At 39.2% G+C, this 17,733-nt stretch overlaps 1 protein-coding gene across 2 annotated transcripts in view; it reads left to right on the top strand.

Annotated features, from left to right (window-relative positions):
• Positions 1 to 5,846: 5,846 nt before the first annotated feature.
• chrna7a (cholinergic receptor, nicotinic, alpha 7a (neuronal)) overlaps positions 5,847 to 17,733 on the top strand; it is a 34,863-nt gene continuing 22,976 nt past the window's right edge. Inside the window, exons 1-3 of one of the 2 annotated variants that reach the window (XM_030414215.1) lie at positions 5,847 to 6,034; positions 10,886 to 11,025; positions 11,700 to 11,744. In XM_030414215.1, coding sequence (XP_030270075.1) covers positions 5,980 to 6,034; positions 10,886 to 11,025; positions 11,700 to 11,744 — 240 coding nt within the window. In that variant the 5' untranslated portion in view covers positions 5,847 to 5,979. The remainder of the gene's footprint in view (positions 6,035 to 10,885; positions 11,026 to 11,699; positions 11,745 to 17,733) is intronic. The other variant, XM_030414217.1, reaches the window with a different exon arrangement.

Genomic DNA, 17,733 nt, shown 5'->3' with positions numbered 1-17,733 from the left:
AGAAATTAAGGAGGAGTAGGTTTATTCCTAGGTGGTAGAGTAGCCAAAAATTGTAGTCAAGTAAGAGTATTGTTACTTTAGAACATTATTACTTATGTAGAAGTAAAAAGTAGTCATCCAAATACTTACTCGAGTAAGACTAAAAAAGTATGTGGTGAAAAAACTACTCAGGTACTGAGTAACTTTTGAGTAGCCTAACGTCTGATTTATTCATCAAATAAGAACAGTAATGTAATCAATCAATCAAAATAATAATCAGCAAATTCATGTATTTCAAACTTAACTACCACAAAAATAAATGATATCTTTACAAAAATAACATAGTCAAAGGAACACAAATACATTTATATTACATATATTACATCTATTAATTAGTCATCATTTAGCTAAACATTATCTACATGCAGCAGCATTACTTAGCTTACACGGTTTGTTGGGAAAAAACTGAGTAAAGTTTTTTGCCTTTTGGCTGGTTTGCTGAACATCCAAACATTCAAATCACAACAAGACAGCGGTGTTTGCCGCCTGGCTCTGCTTCCACGTGTTAGAAATGAATTGAATGGTTGTAATGGCTGTAAAAAGTGCGGGGGACAGAGGGCAATGATACGGGAAGTACATTTTTTACATTAATTCATTCTTTTATTCATTTCTAAAGAGAAACATTCTACATTTTCAAAATGGAATTCAGCCATGATTCATTTTCTTATGTACAGCTGTGTTTTTCTTATGCATGCGGTTTCTCTGGTTAATCCTCAGACCTCACTCTGCTGCCAGTTTCTCAGGAAAATTGTATCTCAGTTAAAACTCCACATGGCTGTTTACTCACCCTTGGCCACAACATTTTAATTAATTTACTCCTGCATTTACTTCTTGCTTGGCTTTTCATATAAATGCCTTCCAGGTAACAAACAAGTCATCATGGTACATGTGAGTTACGCCCTTTTACAGTTCTTAATGAGAGGATTCAATTAGTCCAGCTTGACTGTGGCAACCATCTGTTGTCTGCACCAGCTGAAAGCAGACGTTTGAAAGGATCAGCTGTCTCTGGGGAGCTACAAGCAGATCAAACACAGATCTTTGTTTCAACTCTCCAGCCCTCCTCAACTGATCTCAACATGAACATGTCTGCATCAGTTCATTATTCAACACAAAGAGCGGGCACAACACAATACTGCTCTTGATTTCTGAGATAACACTCCTAACTGCCTCGCTCACGGAGAATTACACTGTAGCAGACATTCAGTCAGCAATGGTTGCTAAGGAACACAGATTTTAATACATGAAACATGTGTGCATGTACTGATCGTAAAGAGGGCAGCAACATGATAAGTATTGGAACAAAAACCAGATAATTAGCAGCTACTATTTGATTGCCTTGAGCAACACTAACTTATCAGACTGAATTCAAGGGTCAGACAAACAAGACGTCCAACTGAAGCAGCGTCTGGATGCTCAGAGTCTTTCTGATCATTTTAAAGTTCTGTTCTCAGGCCGTCAAATGTATTTTTCTTAAGCTCAGTATCACAAGCCAATGAATTATAGCCAAACTTAGACATTAGAGATTAGAGGAGACATATTCTGCTCATTTTTGAATTCCAAATTAAGTACATTCACATGAAAATCCAAAGAACTTCATTAACATGATAAAATTAATGAAACTATTTTTAATATCAATGTCACACACATGACATACATCGTCACATTCTGCAAATTTTACCGTCTATGAAACTCACAATGTAATAATGAGCAAAGTCTCATCATTTTGACCAGTGTACATTTATTAAACCAAACTTTCTCTCAGGCTGATAAAAGAAGTGAAGAAATGTGAACAGCGATGTAATTACCCCGTGACTTCAGTTCATCTGGTCCACAGGCTGATGAAACATTTTGCTTAACATGCTGAGCACATAGAAACTCTGCTACATACCTTTACATCCACTCTGCTATTTGTCTGCAGGAGTTTATAGAGCTCCATGTAAATTAAGAGAATATCAGCAGAGGCCACTTTCCAGAGCAAACACATCAGAGAGCATTTATGTTGGTGTTTACCTTCAGATGCATCTTTTTTATGCAGTTATCAGCTCATGCACGTGTAACAGGGGACATGCAATAATCTAAACACAGTGCACCATCTGTTCAGGTCGCCTGTGAGAGATAAACTGTGAGTTTTCGCAGCATGCATCAAATGTATGCAATTTTAGTTTGTGAATGTAAGAGATTAGCAGTCTAGAGGAGATTCAGCAGGTCAGCTAAATACAGAAAATGTCTACAAATATTTTTGTGAGAGAAATTTCCTGTTGCATTAAATCAAGCAAAAAAAATATGTATGCACCTTAACCCTGCACCAGTCATTTACAAAGAAATTGAATTAAAGTGTGTTATTTGGTGCACCTGTGTGAATACTGGAGCCTTGACACAGGATCTCCTTTAGGTTTTTAAGTATCAATCAGATTGTTTGACTGTTTCGTTATCAAAATAAGGAGAGCAGACATGAATTCACTGACAACATTAAGACTTCAGCTGTCATTGTTCATTTGATTTTCACACTATATTTTAAAGCTTTATTGTATAAAAAATGGATATAAAAACTCATATTCCTGTGACGGTTATTAGACATCACAATTGCATAAACTAACTGACCTGTAACCTAACCTGTTTTTGTCAATTTATTTCTATTTGTTTGTGTTTTTTTATGCATTCATTGAATCATTTGGTCGTTTGGACTGTGAGCGCACTGACCGACCACTCGAGGGGAATTGTTTTTCGCATCGCGTTGTTCATTGTTTACTCTCTACTCTTCATAGATCAGCCTGTGATATACAATATTCTACAATCATATGAATCAGGAACCAATAAAGCATTCACCATTTCCTACTGGCACTGAGATACATCAGTTCATTTGTGTTTTTCATTGATTTCACTCTGGTTTTTATTGCTTCTAGTTTGTAAATGTCGCTCTGATGATTTTCCTTGCTTGTGTAAAGCACTTGAGACTGAATTACCAATGTGTTTGAAATAGATTTGAAGGATTTAAAGGCTCTATTGTCATATGCAAAAATAAACAAGTTACCAGAGCAATGAGATTGCAGTGAGCTCACTGTGTCTCCACTGAGTGCTGTAAACCTTTTTATATAATATATAATATGTACAGTATGTAAAAATAAAGGAGGGTAAAAAAAAGTATCATACATCAATAATTACAAACAACAGAACAAAAGTGCAAATGTGTGAAATAAATAAAGAAAACAAGACTATGAAGAACGACGGGGTGATAAATGGGATATTTTTACTGCTGATCAAGCTGCCAACACTTATACCTGTTTCAGCTCGTATTGATTTTTAGAATTTGAATCACTGCATTTACTGCTTTAGATAACCTTGCACCAAATTACATGACAGATTTATTGGCCCCCAATGTTCCCTAGGTGACAAGGCCTTTGCAGTCAGAAGCCCAGACTGTGGAGCTCCCTGTCTATTGAAACCGGGCGAGCTACATCAGTAGCATTTGAAAATTCTTCTCTTAAGATCTTCTGTTATAGGAAGGCATCTATGAATTCTTAAAAATGTGACCTCATCATTTATCCCACAATGTTTTTCAATCGTTCGATTATATGTTGAGCTTCTTTTGAAGCTGTTGCTCTTCATCTTCATCAGCTATAAAAAATATAAAGTGTATTATTATTATTACATCACGGGGGGGGGGGGGAAGGAAGTTGGAGATATTATGATGTAGCATCTCACACAGTTGCTGCCATAACAGCATGACCACAGCAGGGTTAAGATTCCCTTAAAGCAGCGTTATGTTGAAATTGGTATGTTGTGCAATTTGGCGCCCCTCACAGTTTCTGAGTGGAACACCAAAGTCCAGGTTGGTAAAAATTTGTCAGACGTAATGTAGGTGCTAACTACAAACACAACTCTTTACGTCACTGGAGTAACACAGTGCAGAAACCAGTGATAGGGTAACTTTGGGTTTGGAAGCTAAAGTTTCAGAATAGTAAAGAACTTGTCACTGTCACTGAGCAAACACTCGCCAGCTGCATCAGTAATCAAGACAACCAGCTTTTAGTCTTTGGCTTGACGACAGCACAATAAAAACAAATGCCTTTGCCCCTTTACTTGTTTACTTGTGGCAGTTGTGTAACCTTTTACTTTTTAGGTTGTGCGGAATATTAAAGCTGACACCAGGGTTCAGCCAGACTTCAGTTTAAGTTGTCTTATAGTATTTTACCAGAGTAATCAGTTTCTCCTTTCATCTAAAATAACCAAATTTTTTACTGCCTTTTTCCACATTTCTGAACTTCCACTGTCCCTCAGGACCAGTCAGAAAAAGAAAATAAATGATTAGAGTCTGATTCATACAACACCATCACACTGTTATGTGCAGGGTTTATGAGATGAATGAGACACAAGAGGTGGAACTACAAGGTGAGCAGCTGACGGTTTGGCTTTGACTGTGACAAACAGGGTTGGAAGGATTACTTTAAAAATGTGTTCCGGAATGCGCAGGTAGTCGAGTGGTTAGATCGCATGCCGTGAACGCAGTGGACTCTCGTTTGAATCCGGCCTGAGGACCTGCACTGCATGTCAAACCCCCCATCTCTCTCCCCTTTCTGATCTATCCACTGTCAATTGAAGGTGTCTATTCCTAAAAAATTAAATATTAGAAAAAAGTATTCAAAAAGATGTGTTCCGATACAGTTGCCAATTACCTGTTTAAAAGTAATCCAAGTGTCACAACATTATAGTATTGCAACTTGATTTCATACTGTTACTTTTGGATTATTTCAATACCCAACATATGCAAATAAAGACTATGAAAAGAAATACCAATAAGATTACTTTTATTTAACCCTAAGAAGAAGAGTTTGTTTGGTTTCACTTAAGAACAGACTGATGTGTGTGCATGTGCATGGTTCAGACTAGTATATCATTCTTTACTTTAAAATTGTAATCTGTTAGTCATCCCTTTTTTCACTGCGTGTATCTGTAATCTTTACATCTTTTTTCTGTACTCAACAGGAGTACAGTTACCTTTTTTTGTATCCTAATCACCTTACATGTATTCCGTTACTCCCCAAGCCTGTAACAGAATAGTCAGAGTATCTGTTCACCTCTAAAATAAGTGCATAACTTGCGCAAAATTTGAACGAAGACAACGCGTACTGATTTTCAAAATAAAGTTGTTGTTCTGCTAAGTGACCAGCAGATGTCACCCTGTTGTGAAGAAGTGAATTGATTGGCTGCTGTAAAACCTCTCTAGCCCCCCTGTTCTTTTCTTTTCAAAGTCTTACAACTCATTCTGGAAAGGACGTTTCACAAGTTCACATTCAAATTAATAGTTAGGGACATAAAGCAGTGGACAAGCTTTTAAAGAGGCTTCAGGACCAATAAGTCAAAGTGACGCTCACAATATTTATATTAATTTTATGTTTTCCAAAAATAACATATTAGTGCATCAGTTTGTATTGATGTTTTATTTGTTTTTAAAGGGGAAATATGTAGTCAAATAAGATCAAACACAGAAAGATAACATTAACAATATTTATAGGGTAATAACACAAACTCAGGTATTTGCATGACAAAATAAACGATCTGTGTGAAGCTACAATGGCCACTTAGCATGAATAAGTGAAATACAACAGTGTGATATGGTCCTGTCATAAAAATTAGGACTTTTCTCGCTTGATCAAAATGTCTTCCCAAGATCTACAAAGTGCACCTTTAATGTGATCTGCCATGTTTGCAGGACCCTGTGAGGGAGTTGTCCTGCCTCCTGTCTCAGTGAGACAAACTACTGTGGTGTGCTGAAACAAATCTCATAGCTGTCCTGCCAAACAGCTATTCATTAAGAGGAGGGGTTATTTAAAACACACACACACACACACACACACTACCATCCCTCCCGCATCCCGGCAGGTCCAGAGATGAACTGAGGATCTCCCCGCTGCGCTCCTCTCACTCCTCCCTCGGTTCAACATGGGCTCGCTGGGTGTCCTGCTGTTCCTCGCGATCTCCGCCGTCACAGTGAAAGGTAAGCTGTCCGCACGAGCTTTAATTGCTAATTGACTCCCACGTCTTGACAGGAGGGTTTGATTGGGACGCAGGGGGATTTCCTGTGTTTGGAGCATTTCGCGCACCGTGTGTGGTTCCAGCTCCGGATCGATGTGGAAGTGGACTGACAGACCTGTTGTGCCAAAAGCCGACTTTTCGTTTACACTCTCGCCATTAAGAGCTGGTTTGAATCACCTGTGACTTCGCTGGTATATGTACATGTGAACTAACATGAAGCATAAGACTGGAGGGAGTTGTTTCTCCTCTCTCCTGAACCTCTTCTGTCCTGCTGGACTCATGTTGTTCACTCCTGTTCAGGGTCCAGACAAAATCCACAAACCTCCACATCAACAACCTTCTTTAACCAGATACGAGGTTTAATGAAGGCTGGAAAGGTCAATGACAGCTTTCTATTTTTGCAGATATAGAAGTTATAATGAGAAATCACAAGTCAACTTTAAAGGGGCGCTGTGTAGTTTTGTTAAAGATATTCAAGCTCAGGTTATTTAAAAAAAAAACAGTATTCACAATATAGATACAGTAAAGATATAAACTTGGAAAGATTTATCTTTGTCATAGCTGAATAAACCAGCAGTTCTCAAAAGAAAATAAGGTCCCTGAACACTGGAGCTAGAAAGGTAAACGTATAAACGAAGTTGTGCTGTCCTTTAAAGGTACAGTGTGTAGTGTGTAGTGGTATGTTCTTTCCTGCCAAACAATCTGTACTGTGAGAAGTTTGAAACTAAATTCTGATGAAGGATGGATGACCATGCTCATTTTGTACAAGAAAAATCTCAGGAGTGTGAATCGTTGTTGAAGAAATGAAAACTCCAAGACGCTAAACGAGATAGGGATGAGCAACGGCGTAAAACAGTGATAAACATTGGAGCTGCCTGTCCAAGATGGAAACCTCTGCTGAGAGAGAAATGTTTGCAAATTGACCCTGAAGTTTCCTGCTTCCTGCTGTACAGTGTATATGAGCAGTGCATTAGTTTCACTGAAAAGTCGCTGCCACGTATAATGTTAAATATTTGGGTCCCAGCATTCATGTGGATGTCATTTGACACCCACAACCCACCTGAAGGTAGTGCAGACAGGGTAGAGTCCCTCATAGGAAGGGCGCTGGTTCTGGGCCGGTGCTAGAGCTGGTTTGAAGTCAGTTCAACCTGCAAATTTTTTACCAGTTTGCCTTTCCACGGGCATGAGAGCCACTGTAGAGCCACATCATTCGGTCACTGTATACATCCCTAATGTCTGTACATTGTTAGAAACAAGTATTGAACTGTGGAACTCAAATGTGTCTTCATGGCCTCTTCACAAGTGTTGTTCCTGGCATCACATGTCTTCACTGGCATCCAAGCATGACTGGTCCTCTGACCACTGCTTTTTCAATAAGTGATAATGGTGAAAATCTTTTGTTTGTTCTTCCACAGTTAAGTTGGAAACTGGCTCCAAATCAGCACCTGATACGCCTTGGTCAAAAAGTGGTAAATGCGCTTTGACTCACCACAAAAACTGCTCAGGAATGATCCGAGGAAGATGGCAAAGAGCTTATGGTATCCAAGGAGGCCCCATTGTGGATCAAACTTTGATCTGTCCCAACAAGACATGGACAAAGGACCTCCCGGGGGGTCATGTGGGGTTTAGCACCAAGGGGTGTTGGCGGCGAGTCCTATGGGTTGGGAGATGGATGCCTCCATGTATCAGACTTGTCACCCTGAGCTCTTTGTGAGGTTCCTGCAGCCGTTCTGGAGCAGTTTTCTGATGTGTCAGAGTGCATTGTGCCGCTGGTGGGCCACTGCCATCGAGGAGAGCTGTTGCCATGGACATGTTATTCTTGGTCTGCAACATGTTTGGGTCAGTGGTGTGTGTGTGTGTGTGTGTGTGTGTGTGTGTGTGTGTGTGTGTGTGTGTGTGTTGTGTGTGCGTGTTAGAGAGAGATGAAACAAACAGTGTGACTGCCTGAAAGCACCATAAATGACACACCAAGTTCTTCTGCAATGACAGAACAATGGTTTCTATATGATAAAACCATGTAATGCTCCTTCCTGTGTTTCTTTAACACATCCTCGAACTGCCATGAACTCTTTTCTGCTGCTGTTTCTGCTTGGTTGATTGAAAGACTGGACAGAGGTTTCTGTGGACTACAGCCAGAGAGGTCCTGCTCTGCCTGTGCCTCTCACATCATGTTGCAGCACATATTCCCTTTGCTAAGTCTGAACTGTGTTCTGTACTCTGTTGCTTCCTGTGCTCAGTTATGAAAAGACTGAGCAAAGTTTTCTGATCGATCCTTTCACACTACTATGTGTTCCAAAACATTTTCTAATTGAAGTGCACACTGTGCTGCTGCCCGTGTTTCGGTCTAGAAGGACAAATCAGAGGTCACTAATGCAAATTTTAAAAATCATGAGGAACGCTGATTTTTAAAAGTGTTTGTGAAACCTTCAAAAAAATGCATCACGTAAACCCCTTTCTGAATTTTGAATATTTTGATGGAGGCACTTTCTCTGATGGTAATCACCCACTGAGGCTCTTCAGTCTGCACTTAAGAGGATCTTGTTAATTGAGGCTTCTGATAGAACAAAGTATAAAGTCATGTCTTGGAAGTGTGTGCACATACATGCACATCTAAATGCCCGAGCACTTGTCTGGGGTACTTATGGCTCTTATCCATCTGCCTTGACATACTTCAGGCTCCTTTGTTCGATTAAGAGGTACAAAAGCTTTGCCTCTGAGTTGTATGGCTCCCGGCACTCTTCATGCAACATATTGGCAACGTATCGGAAATGTTCTACATGTGTTCTGATGGTCAGTAATTCACTGGGATGTTTTGCAGACACTTTTAGAAACATCTCAGGACAATAACACACAATGATGATCCTCATAGTGAAATTTGATTATGGTGGGACTGGGAGGGGGCCAATCCACGGGGAGGTTCAGTCACAGACAAAGAAGAGCTTTCAGCTAATCTTTTAGTCGTTTTATGAAAGAACCGGATGCAGCAGAGAGCGGAGGAATGGGTAGATGCCTACAGTCAACAAGCTCTCTGCCAAATCATTGGGATAATGTGCTTCTCATAGGTGGTTTAGAATAATTGGGATGTGGCCATTAGTGAAGTGAATAAAGGCTGCCAAGAACGCTCCATAACTCGTGTGGGGAGATGGGAGTGTGTTAAAATGAGTGGCAGGTCTGATCTGAGATTGCACAGAGCGACTGATGAATCAAGTCCAGGTATTGTATTTGGATGGTTGCCGGTCTGCACTGCATTTGTTTCACCAGCCTAGACTTAGACTTTGACCTATATATTTTAATGTAACTAGAAAAAAAACCTTGCCAAATGTTAAACTTAATGCATACATTTTCGTGCACACTTCAGCCGGCACGGTCCAAGTCGGAGGTGCATTAGCATCACTTGATGTCTGAGAGGGCCTCGACAAATAGTGTTGAGTCATGAGGTGTACGGTGGTGAGTGACTGCAAGAAGAGTAACACAGAGAATGACCAAAATGAAATATTATAAATGGGAACAGGTGTGATAATGAGCCAGACACACAGAGACTAGAGGTGTACGGCAGGAGGAGAATATGTTAAATCACTCTCCTAAGTAAACTTCTACTTTTAAACAACTAATGATTAATCATGAAACAGTGATTATTCATGTTGAATCATGTTAAGTCTCAACAACTATTTGATGATTCCAAATCATAGGGCTGGGCAATGTATTGATACTGTATGGTATCATGATATGACACTACGGTAGGTTAAAGGCTACATTACAGTAAAGTGATATCATGTCTTGTCAGACTATTCTTCTTGTTCCAAAACTTGCTTTTACCCACTTAATCATTATAGCCACATTACTGCTGGTTGTTATATTCTTTAATGTATTTGTGAAATTACCAATAGTCCCTCCTACAATATAGTTACAGTCTCAATATTGAGATTATTGGTAAAAATATTGTGATATGTGACTTTTGTCCTGACATTTAGGACATTTTTTGAACATTTCTAAATATCGACACACGTGTATATATATAAATATATATACTGATGAAGCCAAAGAATATGATATTGTTTCATCCCCCAGCCCTACCAGGTCATAAAGTCTGCTCTGAAACTGTAGTCCTGAGTGAAATATGTCTTGAATCGGATGGATTGCAGTGAAATTAAGAGATATTCGAGTACAGTACTTTGTGTTTATTGCAAATTTGCGGATGATAACCTGGTAAATATGACCTGGTCAATATTAACATATTCACATTGTCACTCTGAGCATGTTAGCATGCTTTTGTTAGCTCACATCACAGCTGTGTCCACAGTCAGTTAATCCTCTCAGAGCTGCTAGCATGGCTACAGACTCTTAATATCTTTTGGTATAACGGCTCATTATTGTGCTGTGTCTTGACAACATAGCACTTTTCCAAATTTCACATTTATTGATCAAACAAGTAAGCAGTCAGTGAACACTCAGTCACAGAGAGTCCAGTGCTGTGGCTTTTCTTCTGTGGGTTCTCTGTCCGTTCGTTAAAGCATCATTCTCATTGTCTATTCACTCATGGTCATCACTGCTCGTGCATTGAGTCAGCTTTAGTTCTTCCAAAACAAACAGCTTTTTTCTTTTGCTTAATAAAAGAAGCCTTATGAGTTATGTAAGGCAAGCTCTGAGCAGAATGCAGCCTCAGACACTCATTAAGTGTGTTTATACAAGAGAAATGTTTGCCTGTGTAAATGGGAGCTTGGCAATGGAATTGAAATGAATTGGGAATAGACGCGACTGTCTTGCTGGTTTTTTTCTGACGTGATTATGAAAGTATACTCTTTGTCTTCTGTAGACTCTCTTCAAGGAGAAAACCAGCGCAGGCTGTACAAAGACCTGATGACTGACTACAACCCGCTGGTGAGACCGGTCTCTAACGACTCTCAGACTCTCACTGTTCACTTCGGCTTCAGCCTCATGCAGATCATGGATGTGGTACGTAAACTATGGCTTTCCACACACCTCACATGCATATATACTGCACATTACCATGTTATGATGACGATCAGTAATCAGTTAAACATTGTCACTCTTACTTTACATTTTGAATCAGTTCTGAATGTTCTAAAGCAGGCAAAGGAAAAAACTCAAGAGGAAATAAGAAATAGAACAACCAACGAAGACTCAAAGAAAAACACAGAATTAAATACAAAAGGGCTGATGAACAAATGGAACATGGATGTACCCAAAGACTGAAAGTGGAAAGTAAAACATGACACATGAGGGTAATCTTCCAGCATAAAGAAAGAAATCAACTGAACTGTAGGATCAGAAAATGATGGAACAAGGTGGCATTTATCTTGTGAATAGAACATTGGAAACACTTCACAGCGATGTCTCTTTCCATACATCCTGACCTGGTGCTTGAGATAATCCTCAGACCTTGTTGTTGTGAGCAGTTTCATCTAGGAACTCATTTCTTTCAACTGAGCAGCTGTCAATATGTGACAGTGAATCATGTTACCAGTACCTGAGTTCTGAGCTGTGAGGCTGTGCACAGTGTGTGGCAGGATTCCTATGACATCTATGACACCAACTGAGAAAAAACAACACTCACCAAGATATCAAAATAATGAAATTAACACTGTATGTATCATGTTTTCTAACAGGATGAGAAGAACCAGGTGTTAACAACCAATATCTGGCTACGACTGGTAAGACTCTTCCCTGTGTAATACATGTGACATCACAGAGAAGCACTCACACATTGTTCTTCTTGCTACATTTTCTAAAGCTACGTATCACAAGATGCTGGACTCTATCTGAGTCTGCAGCGGTCCGGAAGCAGGAGACACCCCGCTGGTGTTTTGGAGGTTAAACGGAGTGTTTCTTGGCCCTGACTTCCTGGAATCCTGAGTAGTGAAGTTGTTAGTTTTACCATTTATCCCTCTTGGTGATTCCAATGCTCTGTTGCTTCCAGGTGCCCGAGTGTTGATTTCCTGTTGTTATTCGTCAAGGGGGCCCAGAGGCCCTTAATTCATGGGTCTCTGGGGCCCTTCTCATCTGTTTTTATGCTTTAAAAAGGAAATGTGCTGAGCCTGAACTGAGGTGAAACACATGTTCTGGGATTCTTGGAGATTCTTGGAATTGTTTTTGGACATGTGTAGAAATCTGATGATGTTTTTGGAAAGATAGACAGGGTTCTTCACCTTTGAGAATATCATCATCTATAATGTTCATGGTGAGTTTCTGTGAGCAGCAGTCTCCTATTGTAGCTACAATATAACTTTTATTCTTTAACTCTTGAGCATTGCAGACAATTAATAGTAATAAGGGCCGACTCCTCAGGTCCAGACTCTGCTGTCCACTCACACTGTAGAAGAAATATCTTTCCTCTGAGGACAACAATGTGAACATGTGGGCCAGAGAAGAAGATGGTTTGAAAGAGGAGTAAAAGAATCCATCTGTGTCAAACTGGAACAACCTACGACATTACTTATCGCCCTCCCACAATGCAGCACTGAGCTCACAGCTTATCAAACTTTCACACCTGGGCTCACCTAGCAGATGACCCACAAGTGGCCCTAACGACTCTGAAACTCAGAGCTCACAAGTGTCCTTAACGACTCTGTGAGGACACTCATACACACTGTAAGGACGCTCCCACATACTGTAAGGAAACTCCCACACACTGTAAGGACACTCTCACTCAGAGTTTGAATGCATGCAGCTCCTCCATTTAGTTAGAAGTGAAGAAGCCTCTATGATGACAGGTGAAACGTCTTCAACGAACTGAAACAAGTCCAGTTGTCTACAATACAGAACTTAGAGGTACCATGACCTGATGACTGAGAACCTTCAGCAACTTCATATTTACTGTACAGATTTGAGTTATATCCTCTGATCTATCTTCAATAAGATGTCACAATTAATATTTATAAATATTTTTATTTGCATTCTTGCCAATAGTTAGAGAAAAGGATTGACAGTCTTATGTTGGCGAAAGAGGCTCTTTTAAGATTTACCGTAGTTTCGTTTAGTAGGAGAGTAATGGTGGACTGCTCCTCAAGCCTTCCTGTTAGGTCGCACTCGGGGATCGACACTTTTTGTCTGCCATGACGGTGGCGCGCCGGAGACACAGCTTGTAACGTGAGTTGTTCAAAAGCCTTTTTTTTTAGTAAACTGTGTACACAAACAATGTTCTCAATGCTCGTGTTTATGTGTAGCGACCCTGGTGATACTATGAGCAAAGTTTTATGTTGTGACGAGCCTTCTTAGTGTTTTAAAAATAGAGATTTTGATGCTAGCGTACGAGTGCCCCCGCACTCCATTGTAAATTAGCTTGCCCGAAAATGAAACTACGGTAAATCTTAAAAGTGCCTCTTTCGTAATTATGCTTTCACACGAAGGTTTGACTCATATTCAATCACAAATAAAGCCTTGGTTGCTTTTTGGCAAGAGTTTCACTTTAACACTTACCACTCTCAGGTGAGTCAGGTTAATACAAGGCAAGCACCAACGGTTGGTTAGCATAGCTTTGACTAGGGTTGCCAACCGTCCCTTGAAAAACGGAGTCGTCCCGTATTTAGAAACAAAGTTAGGCGTCCCGTATTGAGCTTAAAAGGGACGCACTTTGTCCCGTATTTCTGTGAGAATCAAAAAGGTCTTTAAAATGTCAATAGAATTAATGAATGACAGGGCGTTTTATATGAAAATTTACGGTAATCTTACTGCCAGCCCACTCCTGCTCTTTGACCAATGAGCCGACAGCACACTCACACACGAGAATAACAATGCAGAATCCGGCTCTTCTCATTGGCCGGGGTACTGTTGCTTGCAAGAAGATACCGGAAGACAAGAGACTGAGGCAACTGGCAAAACAATCCAGCATGGCTCACAACGACACAGGTTTACAGGACACTGCAGACGGTACGCCTTCCACCATGAGCAGTAACGTTACTTCCTTGAGGAAAAAAAAAGAAAAGGCTGCAAAAAACAGACTCGAATAAGAAAAAGAAAATATGTGGCTGGAAAAAGTGTAGATAATGTCTGCTGGCGCACTTTTTCTGTAGCCCATGGTGGACTGTTTGACGTGACACAACATGATTCCAATGGTCGACACATTAAACACGTGAGGGACAAGCAGGTGGACCCTTGACCGGTTTGTTGTCCATCAGGCAACACCAGAGGCAGATATGGTATGTTAAAAAAAAAAAAAGAATGTTTTTTAAGTCCAATAAATGGCAGTATTTTATGGTCGAATAAATTGTTTAGTGGAATAAACACATACAATCAATAGATGAATACATAAGATAGATCAATAATACATAAAAGTAATACATAGATGAATAATAGACAAAGAATGCACACTATAATGTATACATACATATATACAACCTTACACATGTCAGTTCAAACAGTCCATAGATAGATAGATGTAATGTGCAGAATTTGTACTGCACAGGCAGTTGATATACTACACATGAACTACATATCAGAAAGAAAGCAACTTTCTATTGTTTTCTGTTATTTTATACTGTTTTAAGTTAAGCAGGAGAGTTCTGTTAAATAAATATTTATTTTATTCTGTCAAGTTAAGCAGGACAGATTTGTTAAAAATATATTTTATTTTGCACTAAAAAATAAATTGTTGAATAATAACTGTTTTTCTGTGTATTCGTATCACTCAAAAACATGCATCGAATTAAATTCACAGTCGAGTCAAATCATTTAAAAATCGTTTCACACACAAAAAGCAGCACTTTTTTTTTTTACCAAGCCATCGGGGGTGGTGGGTTTGGGAGGAGTAGGTGTCCCTTATTTATTTTTCAGGGAGTTGGCAACCCTAAGCTTGACACAAGCACTGGAAACAACTATTTTGGTTTTATCCAAAGTTTCTACTCTTATATTTATAGTATATAATATATAACAAGTTTTGTAGCTAATTTGTTACCTTTGGACTGTTTCTCATGTTTTTATAGTTTGCATTCTAAGTTTAGCCAACCGGCTGCTGGCATTAGACTGATATATACCGTACAGGCATGATAGCTAAAGGGATCTCCTTGTCTAACGCCTCGTTTCCACATACGTATGTGTAGGAAGTCCATTCATTCCTATGGGAAGCTATGTGATATCCAACGTGCCTGCAAAACTTTAAGTACTTTAAAAAACGTATGTTGTGCAGTGGTTTTCCAGAGAGACTGTATGACAGTGTACTAGCTTAGCTAACAGGTGGCTAATAGCTAACAGGCTATTTCAGTTATGTTAGTCACTTATGTTGATTGTCAAGTGAGTTTGTATATTTTAAATGAAATAGTTTAACTAGTTCTAACACATTGTGAATCTGAGTAATATCATTCTGCTAAAATATGATTATAATATACAGGCAGTTTGTCCCTCCAGTTCTACTGCTGTTGTTTCCTTCTATAAATTTCAGCCATGGCTAAACAGGTAGTTTCTATTCTTACTTAAAGACATGCATTTCCTTGCGTTGGACACTAGGGGTATTATTCGTATATTTACGGATCTACAGACACCAGTCACATACGTATGTGGAAACGAGGCGTAACCATCGGGAAGAAGGGGGATAAACATACTTTCTTTAAACGCTGACACAGACGGGTGTAATCTACTTTGTATGTAGTTTTTTAAGTAGTGTAAATTTAAGATAGTAAGAATGGATTGAGTTTAAACTGTACCTTTAACTTTAGTCCAGTGTCTGAATATGATGTTTCTAATCACAACAAATCTCCGATAAATCTGACAGAGTTACTTCTGAGTTGCAGCTTAAAGGTCTGAGTTTAAAGACAGAGTTTGATTGTCGTACAGTCTTGGTAATCACATTAACTGGTACACAGTCTTTTCCATTTCATCTTCCAGAGGAGCAATATGGCCCTTACTCCTCTGTGCAGTGAGATGAGGTGCGTGAACACAGATGTTTTATCGCAGCCTGTCCATTGTGTGACACGAGCTCCCTGCTGCTGCAGCGTCAGCAGGCTGTATCAAGGCTGCTTGGCCTGTTTTAAATCACCCCGTGGAAATCACAGCAGCAGCCTCACTCAATCTCTCTCTCACTCCACACCCTGCACAATCGACTCTCAAATAGCACGGAGAGCATCCACAGTATCTCCCATCTGTTAGCGTTGATCTAGCATATGTTGCCTTAGTCTGCTGGTGTGGACTCCGGGGAAGAAAGTCCCACACGATGAGCTCATCTCCCAAAGTCACTTTGAGACTCTGATGATGGTTCTGTAAGATTATGCATTCAATCATTTTTTGCCTGAGAGAAGTAATTATAAGATTTCTTTTGCCTCAGGATACACTTGGAATGCACAAATTCTAAATGCACAGTTGTATGACACATTGCACAATGACATGAATAATTGAGTGGCTTCAGTTTTGGTTTAAGGCACCATGTTCTTGCTTTAATTGTCAGGGATAGCTGTGTGGTTCACTGCATTGAGAAATGACTGAATACTATTTTAGTCTTACCCTTTAAACGTATCTTTTGTGCCCTTTCCTGAGGCCATCAGTGAGTTTAATTAAAAGTGACTTAATAAAATGGCTCGACATTTTTGGAAATACGCTAGACAAAATGATTGATGCCACTCTTATATTTATCTGTTAAATATAAGGCAAGACCCTTGTTAGCTTAGCATCAAATCTGGAAACAGGGGAAATCTATCCTTGTTATGCCTGAAGGTAACAAAACTGCCTAAGCTCAGTAATTTACACATGATATTTTGTAAAATCTGTACAGAAAACAGAACCATGCTGGCTGTTTCCCCTTGTCCAGTTGTTATGCTATGAAATAATAACTTTCTGGTGGCTTCTTATTTAACTTCTCATATAACTCTTACCTTGTTTTAATATTTGAATTCATGCATATGATTAGTAGTTCTGTTTAAAAGAGCAGCAAGATGTTGATGATGGCATGAACCTGTGGAATTAGGTTTCATTCTGAATTTACCTTGTGAACATGTTAGCCTGTTTGATAAGCTTACACAGATGTAAGATGGCTAGACAAGCTAACATTAATGTAAACGTGTTCCAGCTCTTTATTTGTCTGTTTGATGATGTGTGTTGTTATTAACCCTCAAGGTGGCACATCTGTATTTGTTGGAAAATGTTCGACAGACTTTAGACCCATTAGTTTGATTAATTGTGACAATAAAATATTGACTAAACTTCTTAGTAATAGATTAGCAAAGGTTTTACCAGATCTGATACACAAGAATCAAACTAGGTTTATTAAAATAGGCACTTACAAACAAATACAAGAACATGTTTTAGCATAATACAACATGCAAAAAAGCATAATATAGATTTATCAGTGATGGCAGTAGATGCCGAAAAGGCATTTGATCGACTTGAGTGGCCTTTTTTATTTAAAGTTTTTCCAGCTGAAATCATAGATTTTGTAAAATGAGTATATAAATATTCCACAGCTAGGATCTATACTAATAATTTACTATCTGGAGAAGTTACATTAGAGAGAAGCACAAGACAGGGTTGCCCACTTTCCCCCACTCCTTTTTGCTTTAGCAATGGAACCATTCACGGAGAAAATTAGACAGGGTCCAGAAGTTACAGGTGTCAGTATTGTTAACAACAATATAAACTTAATTTATTTGCAGATGATCTTGTACCTAACTAACTTTGAAAAATCTATACCTTCCCCTTTTAGAATTATTTCTGAATATT

The sequence above is a fragment of the Sparus aurata genome, chromosome 4 (assembly GCF_900880675.1).
Source record: "Sparus aurata chromosome 4, fSpaAur1.1, whole genome shotgun sequence".
Classification (NCBI taxonomy): domain Eukaryota; kingdom Metazoa; phylum Chordata; class Actinopteri; order Spariformes; family Sparidae; genus Sparus; species Sparus aurata.
The sequence above is the reverse complement of the archived record's forward strand: the minus strand, read 5'-3'. Positions and strand labels throughout refer to the sequence as shown.